The 16,358-nt window shown below is 41.6% G+C and overlaps 1 protein-coding gene across 1 annotated transcript in view; it reads right to left on the reverse strand.

The window, feature by feature from the left end:
* Nucleotides 1–2,621: 2,621 nt before the first annotated feature.
* LOC309569106 (Fc receptor-like protein 5) overlaps nucleotides 2,622–16,358 on the reverse strand; it is a gene marked incomplete at its 3' end in the record, with an annotated part of 45,923 nt that continues 32,186 nt past the window's right edge. The window contains exons 6-8 of the mRNA XM_082274870.1: nucleotides 14,361–14,524; nucleotides 3,633–3,658; nucleotides 2,622–2,790 (exon numbers count right to left, since the gene is read on the reverse strand). Coding sequence (XP_082130996.1) covers nucleotides 2,622–2,790; nucleotides 3,633–3,658; nucleotides 14,361–14,524 — 359 coding nt within the window. The remainder of the gene's footprint in view (nucleotides 2,791–3,632; nucleotides 3,659–14,360; nucleotides 14,525–16,358) is intronic.

The following is a 16,358-nucleotide window of genomic DNA, read 5'->3' on the forward strand; positions in this document are numbered from 1 at the left end:
GTAAATTTTCCTTTGGTAAATAAAGTGAACCGATGCCCACGTTGAATATCAGGTTTGAAGTTCAAAGTTGGAGGATATGCTTGGCTTTTAGTCACAGATAGTTGTTTTGGTAGCCTTACTGCCCTTTTTAGTCTTAGGTGGATAGGAGTCCTCAGCTTCTCTCTTGGCAGAAGCCAACAGCATTCTTGTAGCTGGACCAACATTTAAACAGTGGCGCAAGTAGGAGTGCCTTTAGATTAATGCAAGGTCCATTTTACAGTCCTTACAGCAACAGGCTCTATTTCGAAGTTGGGATGTGCACAGTCAAAATTCTCAGGGTGAGCCTGGGGGGGAGCAGAAGCAGACTCCAGACAAGCTAAAAACAGAAAAGAAACAGGCGCCCATGAGTGCAGACTGCTAGTTGCTTCAATATTAAAACAGAAGAAAAAGGTTCACACAAAGGACAAGGTTAGTAGGCACATAGGGTAGTCCAGTGACTGGAGGCTTTGCTTGTCCATCTTGGGAGCCGTCCTGGGACCAGATCCGCCATTCGTAGGACCTTCCTCGGCAGCATGAAGTGGCTGTATTTTTGGTATGTGGGAACGAGGGCTGGAACGCAGGCTGAGACACAGGTTGGACCACAGCATCGCCCGTGATGACGTCACCGGCCTGCTCATGACGCGTTTCGGAGCACTAGAGGGATACTGCCAGAGTGTGCTCCTTCTTTAAGCTTGAAGAAGGTCTACTAACCTTGTCCTCTATGTGAGTGTTTTTCTTCTGTTTTATTATTAAAGCAACTAGCAGTCTGCACTCAGAGGAGCCTGTTTCTTTTCTGTTTGTAGCTGGACCAAACTGTATAAGTCAGTGTTTCTCAAACTTTTTTCAGTCAAGACACCCTTTAAAAATCATGGCCAATTCGGAGGCACCCTTTAAAAATTATGGACAGTCTTTTCACAAAATTCACGCCTCTGACTCCCCGGACTGCTGGAGATGCGAGCGATTTCATCCATATATTCTGGACTTGCCCGGAGCTCTCCACTTACTGGACACAGGGGTTCTCGGTGATCTCCACCATCCTTCAGATTTCGATAGACCCCTCTCCTAGACTTGCCCTACTGGGCTTGTTGGACGACCTGCTGCCCAGGGTGGCTGACCGTACCCTCATGGGTCTCTTACTTTTTTACGCTAGGAAAAACATTGTGCTCCACTGGAGACAGCGCCCCCCCCCCCCCCCACGATCCAGCAGTGGAGGGCGCTGGTGGATTCGTAGACATGACTGTACCGTGACACTTAGTGCCATAGAGGTCGCCCTAAAAAACATGATGGGGTCTGGGCCGGGTGTCTGGCAAACTCTTCTGCAGCATTGGTTACCTAGCTGATGATTATACCTTTTGGCCCCTTGCCTCGAGGCGGCCAGTGATTTGGTGGGTTGCTGTCTGATCCCCCCCCCCCCCACTATCCAGCAGTGGAGGGCGCCGGTGGATTCGTAGACATGACTGTACCACAACACTTACTGCCATAGAGGTTGCCGCAAAAAACATGATAGGGTCTGGGCCGCGTGGCTGGCAAACTCTTCCACAGCATTGGTGACCTAGCTGATTATTATACCTTTTGGCCCCTTGCCTCGAGGCGGCCAGTGATTTGGTGGGTTGCTGTCTGATCTGCGGCCCTTCATTCACTCCTGCGTTGCTGGTTGCCCTCCTTTGGCCATTTACCTCGGCCCTGAATTACAATGTTATTTCTCGCCCCTGCGTGGGTGAACTGCAGCTGACTGTCATGATTACTCAACTTGTACTGTGAACCTAATGCACTTGTTTGTTGTTGTGTTTTGAAACTCCAATAAAAAGATTTTCGAATTAAAAAAATTATGGACAGTCTCAAGGCACCCCATTCTAAATTGTAAAAACTATTCTAACAGTTTTACATAACCCAGCACCATCCACACACGTAGGACACCCAACATTAGAGGTGATTTATTCTTCCAAAGCACATACACTTGCAAACTGGTGCTGACTAGTATTCCAATGTTTCTCTTCTCCCTCGGTTTTTCTCCATCACTCAGCTAATGCAAACCCAACACTGATGGAGAGGGGCAGGGAAGGGGGATACAAGGATGCTGTGCAGGCGATTGACATCCTCCATATCAACTGGTGGTGACTTTAGGATGCCGGCAGCTAGAAGGTTGTAATGGTGTACAATAAAACTCCATATCAACTGATGATGCCATTGGTCTTTAGGATGCCGGCAAGTTAAAGGTTGTAATGGTGTACAATAAAAACCTGTGGCTTTGTGTAACTAAAAGGTAGGCTTCATCCACATGCCATTTTGTATACAATTTTTAGGCATTGTGCCAAGGCACTCCTGAAGAAACCTCAATGCACCCTGGTTGAAAAAGGTTGGTATAAGGCATCAACACTGTCTAGTTTTGTAGTTCGTGGCCATAGGCAGGCAGATATTACCAAAGAAATACAGAATGGCTATTGCATTTAATTCTGGCACCTGTCATAATACATTGCTTGAAATTTTCAAGTCATTTCTGGCCTTAAATCAATGAAGGAACTTGATAAGATAACACAGGTCCACTTTGTTGTTGGTAGACTCTCAATATACAAGTTCCTCACAGTCTCTGGATTCGTAGAACCTCACAGTCTCTGGATTCGTAGAACCTCACAGTCTCTGGATTCGTAGAACTCAGAAGAGAATTCAGAAAAACACTTTGATCCTCTAAAAGGCAGGTGCTGTAGACACATCAGGGCCTGGACTGGATCATCTTCATGTCTCCATTTTCGACTTGATATCAGAGTAGACAACCTGCTAAAGAACAGAGAAGATTTGTAAATACATATGGGGGGACTTTTCTATTCTGTTGCCGACTTCTAGTGTGAATGTAGAGTCAGTACTGTATTAGGGTTGATTTACAAAAGGCAAATAGACTGTTCACTTTTCTAAGGGTATTTTCACCAGAATTTAGGGAATGAGGGGAAACTGCTTACTTCCATCATCTAATCGCGTGCAAACAAAATGCTGTTTTTTTTCTCCATGCCTGACGAAGGGGTGCTGCGCGGCTCCAAAACGTTGCACTATATTTTTCTAATGTGATCTTCTTTGGAATAAAGTTTTTGGACTGCTTTTGCAAGATCCTTGGTGTGCTGGCGAATATGTATCTACTAGTACCAGGTCGCAGTCTTCAGGATCACCCTACCAGGAGATGAGCAAGCCAGGGTCCAGTAGCAGATATAGCAGGTAGGGATCAAGCAGAAGCACAGTCAGTAAACAAGCCAAAGGTGAGGAACAATTGATTGAAGGTTGGGATCAAGAGGTCAAAGGTCAGTAACGGTGGTAGTGAAGATACGGAGATATTGGCTGAAGAAGAGCACAATAATCTGGCATACAGAAAGTGCAAAGGCATGTCTAAAATGGAAAATTCATAGGAGGAGCAAGGAGTTTGATGTTCATCAGAAAAAAGATCAAAAGTATGTTTGTCCAAGGTATCGGGCAAGGCATTGTCCTGCATCTCAGGTGGCTCAGCAAGAAGCTCACCTGCCAGATGCAGCAGAGGTTCTGGGTTCAGATCCTGGTCTAACGCTGCTAAATGTTAGTAAAATATTTCTTTTGAATAGTAAATAAATCGATAAGTCATAAATTTAACTTACATTTTTGGTTTCTTTTGGGTGTGCGCCTGAAAAGAAAAAGCAAAGTAGAAATGAATTGCCAAGAACAAGGGAATTTATCTGAAAATGTCATATCATGGTAATTCCACATTCGAAATTAGTCATTTTTTAACTTTTATAAACCATAAAGAAATATCTGCTCTTTGGATCTTTAAGATGGTAAAATGTCCACGTAACATGTGAATGAGAGGAATCACTGCACACCAATGGCTAGTAAAGAGAGATAGAAGAGAAGCGGTTTAACCTTAAACTGTGTAAGGGGTTCTATACCGTCAGAGCAGTAAGGATGTGGAATTTTCTTCCACAAGCAGTGGTATCAGCGAGGAGCATCGATAGTTTCAAAAAAACTATTAGATGGGCACCTTAACGACCCTCACATACAGGGGTATACAATGTACTATTGACATAAACACACACACACTCATCATAGGTTGGACTGGATGGACTGATGTCTTTTTTCAACCTCACTAACTATGTAACTATGAAGATACTGTACAGCCAATCAGAATGACTCACCTTTTTTACTGATAACAAGTTTAGCATAAGATATTTCTTCCTCCTCTGTGCTGGGGGCTGAAAATGAATAAAAGTATGGAGTCAGTGTGGCCAGGGCTGGGACGAGGGTTACAAATATCTCTATTGTCTTCCTGCTGACTTGCACAGTGGTTGGGCTTATTTGCTCCTCTAATCGCAGTGTAAATCTGTAGACACATCTGTCAAAATTTCACTTTATATATTATGGTTTCTATGGGAATGATTCACGGAAACAGGGAAAGAGTGCAACATTTTAATTTCTGCATAGCATCAATCAGATTTCTTGTTAATTTTCCAATAAAAAGAAATAAAAACTTGATAATTTTCTATAGATCATGGGTCCTTAAATGTTCCAAATAAAGGACTGGTTTACTCTCCTTCAGACCTTAAGTATACTGGACTGTGGTCAGTGTGAGTAAAAAAAAAAAAAAAAAATATAGCACCTGTATTCAGTAGGAGGAGGAATAGTGCCCTATCATTGGTATTAGTGGAAGGAATAGTGCCCCATCATTGTTATCAGTAGAAGGAATAGTGCCCATCATTGTTATCAGTAGAAGGAATAGTGCCCTATCATTGGTATCAGTGGGAGAAATAGTGCTCTATCACTGGGAGGAGTAGTGCCCTATCACTGGTGTCAGTGGGAAGAGCAGTGCCCCATCATTGGTATCAGTGGGAGAAATCGTGCCCCATAATTGGTATCAGTGGGAGGAATAGTGCCCCATCATTGGTATCAGTAGAAGGAATAGTGCCCATCATTGGTATCAGTAGAAGGAATAGTGCCCTATCATTGGTATCAGTGGGAGAAATAGTGCTCTATCACTGGGAGGAGTAGTGCCCTATCACTGGTGTCAGTGGGAAGAGCAGTGCCCCATCATTGGTATCAGTGGGAGAAATCGTGCCCCATAATTGGTATCAGTGGGAGAAATAGTGCCCTAGCATTGGTATCAGTGGGAGGAATAGTGCCCTATCATTGTTATCAGTGGGAGGAATAGTGCCCCATCATTGGTATCAGTGGAAGGAATAGTGTCCTATCATTGGTATCAGTGGGAGGAATAGTGCCCTATCACTGGGAGGAGTAGTGCCCTATCACTGGTGTCAGTGGGAAGAGCAGTGCCCCATCATTGGTATCAGTGGGAGAAATCGTGCCCCATAATTGGTATCAGTGGGAGAAATAGTGCCCTATCACTGGTATCAGTGGGAGGAATAATGCTCTATCATTGGTATCAGTGGGAGGAGTAGTGCCCCATCATTGTTATCAGTGGGAGGAATAGTGTCCTAGCATTGGTATCAGTGGGAGGATTAGTGGCCCACCATGGGTATCAGTGGGAGAAAGAGTGCCCCATCATTGGTATCAGTGGAAGGAATAGTGCCCTATCATTGGTATCAGTGGGAGAAATAGTGCCCTATCACTGGTGTCAGTGGGAAGAGCAGTGCCCCATCATTGGTATCAGTGGGAGAAATTGTGCCCCATAATTGGTATCAGTGGGAGAAATAGTGCCCTAGCATTGGTATCAGTGGGAGGAATAGTGCCCTATCATTGTTATCAGTGGGAGGAATAGAGCCCCATCATTGGTATCAGTGGAAGGAATAGTGTCCTATCATTGGTATCAGTGGGAGGAATAGTGCCCTATCACTGGGAGGAGTAGTGCCCTATCACTGGTGTCAGTGGGAAGAGCAGTGCCCCATCATTGGTATCAGTGGGAGAAATCGTGCCCCATAATTGGTATCAGTGGGAGAAATAGTGCCCTATCACTGGTATTAGTGGGAGGAATAATGCCCTATCATTGGTATCAGTGGGAGGAGTAGTGCCCCACCATTGTTATCAGTGGGAGGAATAGTGTCCTAGCATTGGTATCAGTGGGAGGATTAGTGGCCCACCATGGGTATCAGTGGGAGAAAGAGTGCCCCATCATTGGTATCAGTGGGAGGAATAGTGCCCCATCATTGGTATCAGTGGAAGGAATAGTGCCCTATCATTGGTATCAGTGGGAGGAATAGTGCTGGGAGGAGAAGTGCCCTATCACTGGTGTCAGTGGGAAGAGCAGTGCCCCATCATTGGTATCAGTGGGAGAAATTGTGCCCCATAATTGGTATCAGTGGGAGAAATAGTGCCCTAGCATTGGTATCAGTGGGAGGAATAGTGCCCTATCATTGTTATCAGTGGGAGGAATAGAGCCCCATCATTGGTATCAGTGGAAGGAATAGTGTCCTATCATTGGTATCAGTGGGAGGAATAGTGCCCTATCACTGGGAGGAGTAGTGCCCTATCACTGGTGTCAGTGGGAAGAGCAGTGCCCCATCATTGGTATCAGTGGGAGAAATCGTGCCCCATAATTGGTATCAGTGGGAGAAATAATGCCCTATCACTGGTATCAGTGGGAGGAATAATGCCCTATCACTGGTATCAGTGGGAGGAATAATGCCCTATCATTGGTATCAGTGGGAGGAATAGTGTCCTAGCATTGGTATCAGTGGGAGGATTAGTGGCCCACCATGGGTATCAGTGGGAGAAAGAGTGCCCCATCTTTGGTATTGTTCGGAGGAGTATTGCCCTATTGTTAGTGTCAGTGGAAGCAATTGTGCCCCATCATTGGTATTAGTGAAAGAAAAAATGCCCCATTATTTTGTGTCAGTGCCCGCCAAAGGTTAATTGTTACAACTACTGTTTGGTGTTCATTTTCTTTTCTCCAATTTGCATGAATCAGTCCCACTGGAGTTTAGCACCATTGAAAATAAAGGATTCTCGAAGATGGTGACATAATAGCAATCAGAATTATCACCTACCATTTTTGTTATGGGGAATATTTGGATGTTGAGTTTCCTCATCCTTGTCTTGGTCTCTGGATGTCACTAATGACACTAACAGAAATGATAAGAGTTACAAGCAGTCCTCCTACATTTTTTCAATCAGAGTGGCACAACGGTAAATGCATAATTGCCAACTCAATGCCAGTTTCCTGCTCATAGAAAAAAACTTTAAGGTTTTCTGTTGAATCTACTGTATGTATCTCTACTTTGGAGAAAAGTGGAAAAACAGTGTCGGACCCATAAGATTATCTTATTGGTTTTGCTATCTTAAAGCGGAGCTCCAGCCCCCCCCCCCCAAAAAAAAAATGAAAGGGCAGTGGCTACAAATACTGTAACTGCATAATGTCAGCACCCAAGTTGATTTTTCAAACTGCCGGTTCTCTACTGCGGGGAAGGAGGAGGGGGGCCGGACTTCTAGGGGACTTCACCGTGGCGAGTTCTCCCAGAAGATGGGATGGGTACCTGTCAAAAACAGGTACCCACTTCCTCCTTCCCCCCAAATATGGCAGTGGAGGGGGAGGGCGGGGAGGAAGTAAACAAGTGGAGCTTCCCCTTTCGGGTGTATTGATGGTGATGTAAATAATCTGGTTCCTGGGTAGATGGCTTCTACACCCCAGAGGATCTCCATTCCATGAGGTCCAGATACAACTTTATTTAAATAAAAGTCAGGGGGGCAATCTAATGGGTAACCAACGCGTTGCCAAAGCATCTGCTGCCAGGCCCAGTGCTTGTTATCACACTCTTTGCTGCTTCACAGCCAGCTTCCAACTGCACATGTGCGAGCCATGCTGCACTTTGTAGTTGACCCCACAACCTGCTTGGACCTGCAATGTTCCCCAGAAGGCTGTAGGCAGGTACCTACTTCCCTGCAAAAATTAAAAACATCCAAAAGTGTTAGAAAAGGGTGGGAGGAGGACATAAAATAGAACGTCCCCTTTTAGGGTGAAATTCTACTTTAAGGACTTCCAGCCCAAGGACGTCATATGAAGTCCTTGACTTTGAGTGGAGATATGTGAATGATGGGTGCAGCTGCAGACATCATTCAGATATCATCTTTTTTAGCATGTGATTCCCTGAACCACAAGAACAATCATAGCGGCACTTCAGCCGCTTGATCGTCCTACAGGCGGTGGGAGAAAACGTCCCCCACCCCCTGGCACCCTCCGGTGCTTCTACCAGCTTGCCCGTGCGATTGGCGATCTGGAGAAGGAATCCGCCGGCGGCAGAAGTTTACCATAGAGAATACCAAGGACCAGCTGGTCCCCGGCAGTCTCTATGACCTTCCTCCCGGGTGAAACGTTATTATGTCACGTTCGTCCCCATAGTTGTAAACACTGCCGTGTACTCGGCTGGATAGGCCGAGATCATTTTTTTTTTTCATCTCAGTCTTTCCAGCCTAGACCCCACATCTCTCCATAAAGAGGACCTGTATTGCCTTATTCCTATTACAAGGGATGTTTCCATTCCTTGTAATAAGAATAAAAGTTATAAAAATAAAGAGAAAGTGTAAGAATATAAAAATAAAATAAACAATAATACAATTTTTTTTTAAAGCACCCCTTCCCCGCCTGCTTGCATGCAGAAGTGAATGCATACGTACGTCGCGCCCACATATGTAAACGGCATTCAAACCACACATATGAGGTATCGCCGCCAACGTTAGAGCAAGAGCAATGATTCTAGTCCAAGACCTTCTCTGTAACTCTAAACTTGTAACCTGTAAACATTTTTAAACCTATGGAGATTTTTAAGTTTCCAAGTTTGGCGCCATTCCACGAGTGTGCGCAATTTTAAAGCGTGACATGTTAGGTATCTAATTACTTGCTGTAACATCATCTTCACATTATACAGACAAATTGGGCTATTTTATTTTTTTTTTATTATTTATGAAACTGTTTTTTTTTTCGTTCGAAAAATTACGTCGCAAATACCGTGTAACGTAAAAAGTTGCAACAACCACCATTTTATTCCCTAGGGTCTTTGCTAAAAAAAACATATACAGTAAACCCCCCTCCATTGCGGAGGTTACGTTCCGGGACCCAGCCGCGAAAAGTGAAATTCCGCGAAATAGAAAAACCCTATTAAAATGCATTGTAGGCATGTTTTTTTTACTGTTACTGTACGTGTAGAAGCATTTTAAGGTCTTTAAACACACTTTTAAAACAATAGAAACTCATTTAAACACATAAAAGATACTAAGAGACATAGCAAGAGCTATGGAAAACATATAAATATTTCATTTTTAATTATTTATATAGTAAAATAACATTACAAAAAAAAAACGCGAATTACCGGGACCGCAAACACTGAACCGCGATGGAGCCGGGGATTACTGTATAATGTTTTTGGGGGTTCTGAGTAATTTTTTAGCAAAAAAAATCTGATTTTTACATGTAGGAGAGGAGTGCCAAAAAAGGCACGGTATGGAAATGGTTAAACTCTGTTTGCACATGGTCAAATGTGCTACCCTCTAAGAAGCCCCAAATGGTCTAATCTGCTATCTTCTAGGAGGCCAATATGGTCCAAACTGCTACTCTCTAGGAAGCCCCAACATGGTCTAATCTGCTATCTTCTAGGAAGCTCCAACGTGATTGAATCTGCTACCTCTACGAAACACGAACATGATCTAATATGCAACCCTTCAGGCAGTCCCAACATGGTCTAATCTGCTATATTCTAGGAAGCTCCAACATGATCTAATCTGTTACCTCTAGGAAACATGAACATGATTTAATTTGCAACCCTTTGGAAGTCCCAACATGGTCTAATGTGCTACTCTTAAGGAAACACCAATTTGATCTAATCTGGTACCAACAAAGAAGCCCCAATCTTCTACCAATTAGGAAGCCTCCATGTGGTCTCCTCTGCCAAACTCCCTAAGAGGTCCCTAACATAACTATCTTCTAGGAGGCCAATATGGTCCAAACTGCTACTCTCTAGGAAGCCCCAACATGGTCTAATCTGCTATCCTCTAAAAAGCTCCAACATGATTGAATCTGCTACCTCTACGAAACACGAACATGATCTAATATGCATACCTTTAGGAAGTCCCAACATGGTCTAATCTGCTATATTCTAGGCAGCTCCAACATGATCTAATCTGCTACCTCTACGAAACACGTACATGATCTAATTTGCAACCCTTTAGGAAGTCCAAACATGGTCTAATCTGCTACTCTTTAGGAAACACCAATTTGATCTAATCTGGTACCAACAAAGAAGCCCCAATCTTCTACCAATTAGGAAGCCTCCATGTGGTCTCCACTGCCAAACTCCCTAAGAGGTCCCTAACATGGACTAATATGCTACCCTCTAGAAAGTCCCAACTTAGTCTAATCTGCAACCCAGTTGAAAGCCCCAGCACAGCCTAATCCACATCTGGCTCTTAAACTGTTTGCAAAGATTAGGGCATGTATGATCTCAAATAATGTATGCAAAGACATGATATGACAGGTGTCTAGTCCTGTATATCCAACAACCAAAGTCACTTACCTCTTCGTGTTCTGGCCATTTGTCTTTTGGAACTATGTGACTGGAACCATTTGCATGTGAAGAGGAAGACAGCCCAGATAATAAAAATGGCAAGGAATAAAAGAGGGATGGCGATTTTTAAAATGAAGACCTCCGCTTTCCTCTCTTTCACTAGAAGGAAAACAGGACTTTTTAGAGCCTCCTAAACTTTTCTACGAACATAATGTGCCATTTGGCCAGAATTAACATGCATGTAAACCAGAAGCACACACAGGAATATTAGACTGATTAAAGAGAATGTTTAGTGGTTCTGTAGTGGTTCTTGAAAAAGTATTCATACCCCTTGCAATTTTCCACATTTTGTCTTGTTACAACCAAAAATGTAAATGTATTTTATTGGGATTTTATGTGAAAGACCAACACAAGGTGGCACATAATTGTGAAGTGGAAGGAAAATGAAAAATGGTTTTCCAATTTTTTTACAAATAAATATCTGAAAAGTGTGGCGTGTATTTGTATTCAGCCCCCTTTACTCTGATACCCCGAAGTAAGAGATAGTGGAACTAATTGCCTTCAGAAGTCACCTAATTAGTAAATAGAGTCCACCTGTGTGTAGTTTAATCTCAGAATACTGAAAATGCAGCTGTTTTGTGAAACTATCAGAGGTTTGTTAGAGACCCTTAGTGAGCAAACTGCATCATGAAGGCCAAGGAAGACACCAGACAGGTCAGGGATAAAAAGTTGTGAAGAAGTTTCTAGCAGGGTTAGGTTATAAGACAATATCCAAAGCTTTGAACATCTCACGGAGCGCTGTTCAATCCATCATCCGAAAATGGAAAGAGTATGGCACAACTGCAAACCTACCAAGACATGGCTGTCCACCTAAAATGATAGGCCGGCCAAGGAGAGCATTCATCAGAGAAGCAGCCAAGAGGCCCATGGTTACGAAAAGAAGGAAAAAATTCCTCTATGCTAACGGGACTATATGGGGCAATTTCCAAATTTATAATTATATAGTATTAGATTTTACCAAAAACATGTAGCAGAATACATGTTGTAAGGGGGGATGGGTGCGCTGATAGTGTGTTGAAGCTGCTCCCGGTATTCAGTGCTTTTGAATATGGATAAATGTGTATGTAGTGTGGGGTGCGCTAAACAACAAATAAATAATGAATATATAACATATATCTATATGTGAACCAAATCAACAAAAGTAAATATATATAACATATATCAATCTGTGAAGCCAATTAATATACAAATCAATTGGTGCATAAACATAAAAGTTCATAAGTGTCCATAAATATTGTGCAGGTGAGTAGAATTGTATTCTATCCAAATAATACGTGTATCCACCACCGAGTGAAATTCATCCTTACCAAACGGAAATAAATAAGGTACAACTATATTTTCTTGTGCTGAAAAAATATCCAATCTCCTTGTGAACAAACACCACGTGTAAATCACCAAGAATTAGCCTCTTACCAGATGGTAATAGGTATGCACTTGTTCAGTGAAACCACCGCCTTGCTTCCTCTTTAAAATCCTGAAGTGGGATGTAGAAGTCTTATGGGAAGAAACCGGTCAGATTAGGAGGCGCACACATCACACACAACTTGCGGTCCGTGCTGCAGCCGGCCGCAAGCCTTTGCAGGAATTCGTATGCCTATGTTTATGCTGAATACAAGACATCTAATTGTAAGTGCAATATCAACTGTTTTTTGAATAAATCTCAAGGGTAATACACTATTAGTCCTCCTTTTTCCTTTAATACACGGTGGTTTTGTGAGCATGTGAAGAAGGAGGAGGTTGCGTTTCTTGCTGGTACTCGTTGCCATCTAGTGGAGAAAGAAAGGTAGAGCGGTTCTACATCCCACTTCAGGATTTTAAAGAGGAAGCAAGGCGGTGGTTTCACTGAACAAGTGCATACCTATTACCATCTGGTAAGAGGCTAATTCTTGGTGATTTACACGTGGTGTTTGTTCACAAGGAGATTGGATATTTTTTCAGCACAAGAAAATATAGTTGTACCTTATTTATTTCCGTTTGGTAAGGATGAATTTCACTCAGTGGTGGATACACGTATTATTTGGATAGAATACAATTCTACTCACCTGCACAATATTTATGGACACTTATGAACTTTTATGTTTATGCACCAATTGATTTGTATATTAATTGGCTTCACAGATTGATATATGTTATATATATTTACTTTTGTTGAATTGGTTCAAAAATTTGGTAAAATTTTACCAAAAACGTAGCAGAATACAAATTGACCAAAATTTTTGAAGAAATAATATTTTACAAAAAACGTAGCAAAATACATATTGACCTAAATTTTTGAAGAATTTCGATTTTACCAAAAACATGTCACAGAATACAAATTGACCTAAATTATTAAAGAAATATTAGATTTTACCAAAAACATGTAGCAGAATACAAATTGACCTAAATGTTTTAAGAAATTAGATTTTACCAAAAACATGTAGCAGAATACAAATTGACCTAAATGTTTGAAGAAATTCGATTTTACCAAAAACATGTAGCAGAATACATACTGACCTAAATTTTTTAAGAAATTAGATTTTACCAAAAACATGTAGCAAAATACAAATTGACCTACATTTTTAAAGAAATTAGATTTTACCAAAAACATGTAGCAGAATACATACTGACCTAATTTTTTTAAGAAATTAGATTTTACCAAAAACATGTAGCAAAATAAAAATTGACCTAAATTTTTGAAGAAATTAAATTTGACCAAAAACATGTAGCAGAATACATACTGACCTAAATTTTTTAAGAAATTCGATTTTACCAAAAACATGTAGCAAAATAAAAATTGACCTAAATGTTTGAAGAAATTAGATTTGACCAAAAACATGTAGCAGAATACAAATTGACCTACATTTTTGAAGAAAAACTATTTTAACAAAAACATGTAGCAGAATACATATTGACCTAAATTTTTGAAGAAATTAGATGTTACCAAAAACATGCAGCAGAATACATATTGACCTAAATTTTTGAAGAAATTCAATTTTTCAAAAAACATGTAGCAGAATACGTATTGACCTAAATTTGCTAAGAACCCATTCATAACCCATTCATAACCCATTCCTCTACATATGGACGTAAAACATCTAACAATTCCAGCTAGTGAAGGGAGACTTCGATTAGCTACAGCGAATAAAGTGAGGCTAGCTCTCTAAGCCTTTATGGTCAACGCAGCTTTCCAATATACATCAGTGAAATATCTCCTCCCCCTAGTTGTCCATATATATATAGGGGATCCCGACGCCTGCCCAGAAATACAGCTCTCCAGCCTGCCCTAAGCCCCTTGTGAGGCTTTTATCAGGTCGGCATTATTTAAAGCCATTTATTACTGTTTACACCAAGTATATGATGTGATTATAATATGTGATTATTCCCTTACTTCTTTAGTGCAGTGTCTTTCTGGTCTTTGTGGTGCCCTGAGGAAGCTATAAATTGCGAAACGCGTTGGCTTACCGGGGACCGTCAGACTGCACACATGTTTAGATCTGCATGATCTGGTATACTGTATAAACCACCTACAGTGGAAATCATGGATCTAATTTTTATTTATATATATGATGTGTAATTTGTGATGTCATGTTTTTTGTCTTTTTTAGTTTTCAATAAAGTTGTATATATTTTTTAACCAAGTGTGTTACTTGCATGCATCACTTCAATTGCTTGATGCCGATATAGTCCCGCTTTTCTGTCTTTCCTTTGTTTTTGCTATACCATTGGGGGCGATTGCACAAATATTACGGTACCTTTTTTTGCTCTAATTGGAAAGGATGCTTCATCGGTAAGAATGACATTTTGATCCCAAAATAATCTTTTCTCACATCTGTATCTTCCGGATACATTCTCCGATCCTGGAAGAATGAGAGAACCTCCTCTAGATGTCCTTCTGACGCCATCCTTGTAGAACGTTGTCTGGTATGGAACATACCCAGGAGGACTATGACATCTGAGGGTCAGTTCTTTTCCCTGGGAGATGTTGGATGGGGCCTGTAGAATAACTGGTCCTGCGATGATAAATTGACATCAAACTATTAAAATGCAACTAAAACAGTCCAAATAAGTCTCAAATCCAGTCACTTTGTCATGAAATGAACAAAAAAATTCCCATTACTGTCCCTGATTGAGCCAAGCCCTCCTTCATTTATGTCTCACACGCTCCCCCTCCCGGACACTGCAGCTCCCAGTGGGAGGGTTTCAGCAACAGAGGCGGTGCTGTCAGTCCAGTGGGCAGGACTAGGTGCAACCAGGTGAAGATTGACAAGTTAAAATTTTATAAAATCAGCAGAGACAATGCTATTAGCCCCTCCTCTTCCAACATTTTTTTCGTCTCACTTTTATACACAGCCTACATGAGAGTGGCAACTCAAACAATCTTAGGAAGCTGCATTGGGTGAACTTCACTGGCAGGATCAACAAGCATTTAACCACTTGCCTAACCAGCCGCCGGTTCCCGCGAATTGCTTCGGATCGGTCCTACTCGCCCACTCACCAGCGGGGAAGCCGATCCACTGGGGCCGGGCACCCGCGATCGCTGCCTGTGAAGAGAGAACGGCGGTCTGCTGTTGTAAACGCAGCAGACCGTTGTTCTCTCAGGAATCAATGCAGAGCTCCTGTGTTCCTCCTATTTAGGAACACAGGTCTCTGTATCGATTTTACAAGCCCATCCCGCCACAGTTAGAAAACGCCCCCTAGGCCACCTAGGCCAGTGATGGCGAACCTTGGCACCCCAGATGTTTTGGAACTACAGTTCCAAAACATCTGGGGTGCCAAGGTTCGCCATCACTGGTCTAGGCTCACACTTAACCCTTTGATCACCCACAGGGTTAACCCCTTCCCTGCCAGTGTCATTAGTACAGTAACAGTGCATATTTGTAGCACTGATTACTGTAGTAATGTCACTGGTCCCCCCAAAAGTGTCACACATGTCAGTTAGGGGTCCGATATGTCCACCGCAATGTTGCAGTCCCGATAAAAATTGCTGATCGCCGCCATTACTAGTAAAATAAATAAATAAATAAAAATGACATAAATCTTTCCCCTAGACGTGATAACTTTTTTCACAAACCAATCAAAATACGCTTATTGGGATTTTTTTTTACCAAAAATATGTAGCAGAAAACAAATTGGCCTACAGTAAAAGGATGAAAAAATTAGATTTTGTTTTGGGAATGTTATATAGCAGAAAGTGAAAAATATTGTTTTTTTTTCAGAATTTTCGCTCTTTTTTTGTTTATAGCGCAAAAAATAAAAATCGCACAAGTGATCAAATACCAAAATTTTATAAAATAAACAAAAAAAATGATTTTTTTTTTCAAACTTTTAGGTCCTTTTCTATTTGTTTAGCAAAAAAGAATAAACCTTGCGGTGATCAAATACCACTAAAAGAAAGCTCTATTTGTGGGGAAAAAATGAACATCAATTTTATTCGGGTACAGCTTTGCACGACCGCGCAATTGTCTGTTAAAGTAACGCAGTGCCGAATCGCAAAAAATGCCCTGGTCATTAAGGGGGTAAAACCTTCCGGTCCAGAAGCGATTAAAGGACTTTTCAGTGGCACTAAGATAAAACTGAAAAAACGTTTGTGAGAAGATATTGGGGATTTTAAAGACATTGACCCCCCTTCTGCCAGAATGATTACACCAACATGAGTTCACTTCATTAAAAACATATTTTCTATTACAAATTTATTAAAAGATTTCGGTATCAAACCTAAAAAACATCAATACAGCATGCCACACTGCTAAATGCCAACCCTCAGGAAATATGGCACCCCACTTCTCAAGTATGAATTATATTGTACATAAGATCTATTTGTATAACATCCAAATATAGGTAATC

The sequence above is a fragment of the Pelophylax lessonae genome (assembly GCF_965119305.1).
Source record: "Pelophylax lessonae genome assembly, chromosome: 13".
Taxonomy (NCBI): Eukaryota; Metazoa; Chordata; class Amphibia; order Anura; family Ranidae; genus Pelophylax; species Pelophylax lessonae.